The sequence below is a fragment of the Frankliniella occidentalis genome, unplaced genomic scaffold, assembly GCF_000697945.3.
Source record: "Frankliniella occidentalis isolate FOCC.00 unplaced genomic scaffold, Focc_3.1 Scaffold360, whole genome shotgun sequence".
NCBI lineage: Eukaryota > Metazoa > Arthropoda > Insecta > Thysanoptera > Thripidae > Frankliniella > Frankliniella occidentalis.
Window position 1 is genome coordinate 55,490 of NW_026267483.1, and position 7,720 is coordinate 63,209.

Genomic DNA, 7,720 nt, shown 5'->3' on the forward strand with positions numbered 1-7,720 from the left:
AACCCTGAACCAAGCATTGTAGGTAATGCGACGAAGTCGTCTCTACACTCATAAATAGGTAATTATGGTGTTAGGTGTTTACACTGACAGAAACCCGCTCAGATCGATAAAGCCACAGAAGTTGCTGGCGTAAGACAAGTTCCTCAATTCGGTAAAAAGTAGTAAGCTTATCTTTCAAATATCTCCAAATGCTAATGCATGTGAAGGGGTTCAAGTCGAGTGGTCCGCTTATTCAATTAAAACCTAGTAGCAAAAAAAGAATGAAGTCAACTTAACTCATTTTGTATTCGGTCATACCTCAAGAACTAGGCGAACATCGTTTTTCGGAAAATGTGCCATTTGTACTGAAGATTAACAACCACTAAAAATGTAGGGTTAGGTGTCGTAAATCCCCTCTTCCGCTTCCTGAATCACTCTTCTAAAGCTTTTAGTACGTACCATAGGCTCCATGCCGTTCTTCTTGACTTCGTCTATGTAGGCGTTGTAAAATTTAACACCCTCTGGATTTGGTTTTGAGAAGTTCCCCTCGGGAAAGATTCGGCACCAGGAGATAGAGAACCGGTGAGATGTAAACTGAAAATTAGAATAGGGTATCAGAGCATTGCAAAAAGGCTTTCTCTGACCGACCGTCTCTCGCCGCTTTGGTCAGAGTCTAGCCGCGTTCAGGCGAAAGGTCGGGAGAGGTAGCCCCCATCCTAATTTACTGGGAAGATATTACTTATGTCCCATTGCCTTTACACCGTTCATTGCTAAAATAGCGCTTCATTGTCACAAACGTATTGACTATCGCCAATAAATAGCAATGATCAATACCTTCTAAAAAAGCAGTGTAAAGGTAATTTAATGGTTAGGTATTCAACTTAATTTGCCGGCATTGTCAACAACAGCGAAGGTGTCTAAACCGCCCTCACACGCAAAACTACAAAATAAAATAAAAATAAAGAGCTTTCATGAGGTCCTTAGTGCATAGTAGCCTAGTACACGGTCGGGTTACCGCTACCCTGCAGACAATACTGATTCTGAAAGGTTTTCATGCAATAAAAAATTCGGGCTTCGTCGGCATTATTTTGTTTAAATGGCGAGTGACGTCGAGCGCACGTTCAGGCCCCTGGACGACACGACGCGTGTGTCGGGAGTTCGGATCCTTCGTATCTGATACAAAGTAGGACCCATGGGGTAACACTTTCAGCACGAGTCGTTCGCCCTGGCCCCACCGTGCGCGCAGGGCAGCGCCTACTACAAGATGGCGCACCTGTTTGGCGCCAAGGTTGGGCCAAAATAAAAATCTCAATGTAATCCGGGTAAACGTCGTTGCACAGGCCCTAGAATGTGCACACGGTCTCTCATAGGTGAAATCTACCATTTAGGCTCCGTACCTTCGAAACCCACGGTTTTGACTAATGAAATGGGATGGGCAGCCCGGATCTAGGACAACTCGCCCCAGTCTAACTTGCCCCGGTATAAAGTCGCCCCATGACCATTTCGCCCCATACCCATGTCGCCCCAACGCTAAGTCGCCCCAGTTGAAATCAGTTTTTCACAAGGAATGTGAACTTCTATACAATAAAAGAATCCGGACAAGTTGTGGCCAATGGCTCTTAAGTATGTGACTACCTACGTCGTCGTCCTCTGTGTTCTCCACGTAGCTCACCCAGAAAAAGGTTCGGTTGATTCAATGGAAAGAAAATATTATAAAATTTTTCCCTTAACTCGACGGAATTTTATTGGTTCAAGGGAAAATATCCCATAAGGTAATGAAAAATCGCTAAAATTTTGAAAAATTGTATCATATTTTCTATTTGTGAAATTTTTATTGATCTAAGGAATTCTCCGTTAATTCAGTGGGCCCATTGTCTGGGTGAGGTCCACAATTCTGTGGATTCGAACTTCTATTTGGGCCAGAGAAGACTTCGGCTTTGCAGGAGAGGGACGCTGAGGGACAATGCTTAGCAATATTCAAATGGAATAAATTTTGGACAAAAATATTTGACTGGGGCGAGATGGCACAAGTCCGCGACTCGCCCCAGCCCCAAAATCGGGGCGAGTTAGCCTTGGGGCGACTTGTACCATGGGGCGACTTGGATGGGGCGAGTTGTCCGTCTCCCGGCAGCCCAGGGTAAGGGGCCTAGTAGTCGACAGTCCACCAGTAGTCGACAACTTAAACTTTGCGTCCAGTTTCTGACGAATCAGCAGACGCCACGGTTTCCCTAAATCGTGTGGTTTAGTATGCTTTTCTACCGAGACCACAACGCACTTGTTGCTAGGTTGTGCGACTGCTTTGTGCCAGCACAAAAGGTTCAGCAAGTAGTAAGATCCCGTAAGGCACTGAAGTATAAGTACTAGCCATATGTACGCCAGACCACGTCTCGGGTAACAGGCTTCGCGATATCTCACGAAACACTGTTACGCTGCGACGCGCCTGGTGCACATATAGCTAGGCCTGCGGCGCTGACACTCAAGACAAGTTATCAGAAGTGTATATACAATTTGTCGATGTTCAGTATTTTGTTTACGATTTAATGGACTATTTGGTCACTTTCACATCATTTTTGTCAAGAAATGCCCCCCTAGCACCCAAACGGTAGAAGATAGAACACAAAGGGCGAAATTTTCGCCCACAGGGCTCTACTTTGACAAATTACCCTTCATAAACACATAAAAAAATTGAAAAAAACAATAATTTTGCAACATGCAGTTTTCGATTTTTTTGAAAGTCAAATTTTTGAGCTAGAATGCTCATTTTTGGAATCGATCTGTCTTTTTATGATACAAAACGACCCTGAAATTCCCAGATCGCTATCTCAATTCCTTCTCGAATTATCGTGCGGTTAGACAAGACAAACGAACAGACAGAATGGAGCTATTTTTTCGGTCAGTGGAGTAATAGGCTTCGCTATCGCTCTGCCAAAAATTGAAGGGTGTTGTGTCGACTAGTGGGAGTGGGCGAGGCACTGTCGACTACTGGGTTAAAGGTGTCGAGTACGGGGCCAATGAGGTATTTTACGAATAAGAACAGGAGGAATCCCAGCCGACGTCTGCTCCCGGACCATCACAAAGCCATGACCAAGCGCACGGTTTCTCGCGTATCTTCGCTAATACTGAAAAGAAATATATCTGTTCTATATCATTTTAAAGCTGAGAATCTCAAGAATCTGGTTTCCGAGAAATCGCGACGTTACGCGCCAGTGATCTGCGGCTTGTTACGGCCCAAAAGCCGGGATTCCTTCTGTTCTTCTTAATCGTAAAATACCTCATTCATATTGTTTTGTGTGCCTTCGTTTAAAGTTCAAAACCTGATTATCATCAAGTTCTGAAGAATGACGCGTTGAGTTTAATCCCTCTTCAATACGCTCAAATTTTTCTTCAGACGCTACCTTCTTTACTTTGTGGCAGGCGTTTTAGAAAACCCTTGTTCTGAATCCATGGACTACTGGGCCTCTCACCCCGTACTCATATTATCTCTTTACGGAAATCGGAGGCTTACTTTCATTTGCTTGGCGAGTCCCAAGTCTTCTTTATAACGATGGTAATGGTCAGCCGCAACGTCAATCGTTGCTGGGAATGGACTGGGCTTTAGGTGAGCCAGGTGGTCCAACACGCTTTCACTCTTGCCTAAAATAAAGATTGCACATAATCAGAGAGGATCATCAAAGAGAGTTCAATCGCACTATAGGCCTGGCTCAACTTAAAGGGCTCGGCGATCGTTCATTCGAATGCTTTCTCAGGCTACCGCACAAGCTTAACCTAATATGGTGAGGGGGGCATAATCGTGGGGTACACCACTCTGATTCTGGGCGTACACTTACTTCCAGCCATTCAAAACTAGTTTAACTTTTCATCGACTTTCCATTAACTTTTCCATTATGTGTTGACTGTACAGGGAGTCTAGTTGACTTTTGCCTCTTTTTTTTCACTCTATTTTTTTGTTTACTTTCTTCGACTTTCTGTTTACTTTTTGACCTTTCATTCACTGAAATTTTGCACCCTCATTGTGTGCCCTTTATTGTCTGGATGTCCCTAGCTGACACCATAGCGAGGTTTTCTACCTGCCGGCAGCAGCGACAGGTTGGTCTGCCTACGCCCCCCCCCCCCCGAAATAAATAAAGAAAAACAACAGCAACGACTTTGCTGAGAGTTCTGTCTTTGCTGTTTTGCATGGAGAAGGACAGCGATCAGCTGACTGTCATCATCGCGTTCTGTTCTACGCCCTGGAGCCCTAGAGCCTCGAGGCAGCAGCAACACGGCGGGCATGCAGCTGTACCAGCGCAGCGCACCTCCTCCCTAACAGTCAAGGGAACATCAGAATGGATGTTCAATAATAACAAATCTTTTTTATTGTTATTAAATTGTACTAGGCATTATCAAAATACTGCAGAGATGTATAATTTTGTGACTTTCAACACTTAAAAAATTCGTTTTAAATATCACATAAAATTAACTCACCGTACAAGTAGTGTAGGCAAACTATTATAGCTTTGAATAGTATTCAGACATGCCTCTGGTACACATTAAAATTGAACACATTATTCAATTAGAACAGTCTTATTGGTCTTTGGTACACATGACAAAGTTAAAATGGTTAAAACTACAACAGTCCAGACATGGTAAAAATATTAATAACTTTGGCAAACAATCAAAAACAATACATGTTCTAAGTTCACACAGGAATTTCAGAACTCAATATTGTTCACTAAATCAAAGGGTTCTATAGATTATAAGGTTATTGAGGAACTTCTGCTCGATGTTGGTGCAGAAATGGTGGCCAAAAAATTGTCAATATTTCCAAAGTTTAAAAGAAGTGGCAGCAATGGCTTAAGGCTGCGGTTGAGCTTTATGGCAAACCAAGTGGCGAGGCAACCCACACCCCTTTACAGCCATCTGGAGCCTGGACAGAGGCTGTGTCATGAGAATAACTTTTCTTTTGGTGACTTAGATATGAAAAGTCTATGACCTGCCCAACTATGACACCTCTGTTGTTTGTAGCCCGCCCTTCTGCTTTGAAAAAGCTATCCAGCGGGCTGATGCAAACGCCTCGTGTCTGTGTGTCTGTCTGTCTGTTTCACTAGAAGGAGATGTGCTAGAGACTTGAAATTTTCAGAGTATCTTAAGGTTCACTCATAGAGAACGAAACGCCTACGGCAAATCCTGGCAACCACCCTAAGTGTGTGAGTGGCGGTATCCAAGGTTCAAATACCCGCCCAAAAAGTTAGTTTGTTTATGTTCTTTTCAGGGGTAACTCGTCAAGGTAGAGACCCCTGGGCGAAAATTTCGTCCGTTTGGCTCTATCTCTAACCGCTTAGGCACTGGATTTTTATTTTTATTTTTTTGACGAAAATAAGATAAAAAATTGCTGTAGTAAACAATAAGTTGTAGAAAAAGGCCTGAAATCCGCAAAATAGGAGACAAACTTCCTTTCCCTACCCCTCCAAAACAACATTTTTAAGGAGAAGGGTGGGTTGTAGTCGCGTTGCTTCACCGTTACATCCCTTTCTCGTGTCTGCGGGGCAAATTTTAAAGACGGCGGGTGTGCGGGCCAAAGTCCTGTTACATCATTTGATTATGTTCTTCAGCAAAGCGCGTGACAGAAATGGTCGGCCCTGCGGCCCGACCATCGCCGCCGGCAGGCCAAGCAGGCCCGGCCCCTGCCGAACGGAGTTGCCGGCGGAGCGAAGAGGAGCTGGGAGTTGCCGGCGGAGCGAAGTGGAGCTGGCAACTCCGTTTGGCGGAAGGGCGGGCCTGCTTGTTAAACACACACCAGTCTCCTATAAGTACATCTTTCATTTTGGCAGGGGTTGGGATATGTCGTACTCTCTTCCTCCGTCTTATGTTATTCAGAGGAATGATGCGAGTGGACAGCCGCGAACTCACGGACGCGACCACCGCACAGAGTGGCGCGCAGGATATGGGCCGACCTAGGCCTGACTGCGTGCCCCGAGTTATGGGGAGGTCTAGTTTTCCTCTCTAAAGCTAAAAAAAAACTATACTGTAAGCCCACTCATCTGCTTAGAATTTTTTTTTGGACCGACGGCATACTTCTAATGAAGTTGTCTAACCCTCTGGGCATACTCTGCGTGCAGTTCGTCTTGTAACTTAACGCTGTTCCATTTTTACTTACCATCCGTGTCCCATGCACCCTCAGACTGGGATGATGAGAGACCTGCGCCTATCATGAGCTTGGCAGGAAGTTTGTAGAGGTCTTCCGCGGCATTCTGCGGAGCCAGCACAGCGGCCCCAGCACCTCCGAGACAAAACAACACGAATGCCGGGATCGCCCTCATGGTTGATCAAGCAGTATCATTTTGAAGCCGCATCAATGCGGTTTTGTAGAGAAGAGCACGTGCCATTCAGATACACCTACTGCGCCTGATGAGTAACGCACCCGTAGATAATCAGAAGCAGCTGAGGCCTACTTTGACAACTTAAGTGTTCAACACACTGCAAATATTCATGCTGCATATTAGAATTCTTTAAATGAAATTGTAGCAAAACTGCATCTTCTCAGTCTACCAAATTTGACTCAGCCATTAGTCAAACATTTGGTGTTGTACTCAGTTGAGGTAAGGTCGTCTTGTAGTATTTTGAACAAAGGTCCAAAATGTGACCAGCTGCACCCAACCCTGTTTTAAGGGTTCAAGTTTTTCTTACAAAAGATGAATTTTAAAAAAACACTTCACGATATGCGAAGACAATGCGCAAGGTCAACTTTTGCCCATTGGCAATGCTTCTAGGCCTTCGAAACGTCCAAAGAAAGCATTCCGTGTACGAAATACACTTTTTAGCCCTCCTTTCTGCTTTGAAAAAGCTATCCAGCGGGCTTATGCAAACGACCTCGCGTGTGTCTGTCTGTGTGTCTGTCTGTCTGTTCCACTAGAAGGAGATGTGCTAGAGACTTGAAATATTCAGGGTATCTTAAGGTCGACTGCTAGAGAACGGAACGCCTACGGCAAATCCTGGCAACCACCCCTACACTGTGAAAAATAGTAGGTAGGTTTACAGGAAAATTTTTCTTGACGCGAGTTGTAAAATTACAATTTGGAATCGTAAAAATACATGCAGTACGCATCGACTCCAAATCTATTGGCGAGTAGGAAATTTGCTCTCGTAAATTTACAATCTCAATTATAATTCGAGTTTAATTTTTTTTTTTGTAAATTTACGACGATATTTTTTACAGTATAAGGGTGTGATAGGGGTATCCAAGGTTCAAAACTTCTCCCTAAAATTATTTTCTTTTAAGTTCTCCTAAGGGGTAACTCGTCAAAGTAGAGCCCTCAGGGCGAAAATGTCGTCCGGTTCGCTCTATCTCTAATCGTTTAGGCGCTGGATGGTCTTTTTGACGAAAATAAGCTAAAACTTGCGGTCGTGAACTATAAGTTGTGAAAAAAAACCTAAAAACCGCTAAGTAGAGAGGAAACTCTCCCCCCACCCCCAAAAAACGTTTTCTAAGCAGAAGGGTGGGTTGTAGTCGCAGTGCTTCACCGTTACATCCCTTTCTCGAGTCTTTGGGGCAAACTCAAAGACGAAGCGTTTAAGCGGGGCGAAGGCCCGCTACATCATTCGATCATATTCTTCAGCAAATCGCGTGGCAAAAATGGTCGGGCCGCAGGCTCGACCATCGCCGCCGGCAGGCCAAGCAGGCCTGGCCCCTGCCGAACGGAGTTGCCGGCGGAGCGAAGCGGAGCTGGCAACTCCGTTTGGCGGAAGGGCGGGCCTGCTTGTT

General features: G+C 44.8%; 1 protein-coding gene across 1 annotated transcript; it reads right to left on the reverse strand.

Moving 5' to 3' along the window:
- Positions 1-266: 266 nt before the first annotated feature.
- LOC127751141 (beta-glucosidase A-like) lies at positions 267-6,305 on the reverse strand. Its single transcript, XM_052274242.1, has 3 exons — positions 6,116-6,305; positions 3,485-3,612; positions 267-573 (listed from the first exon to the last, which is right to left on the reverse strand). The coding sequence occupies exons 1-3, from the start codon at positions 6,276-6,278 to the stop codon at positions 376-378; spliced, it is 489 nt and encodes a 162-aa protein (XP_052130202.1). The 5' UTR covers positions 6,279-6,305; the 3' UTR covers positions 267-375.
- Between the last annotated feature and the right edge of the window lie 1,415 nt (positions 6,306-7,720).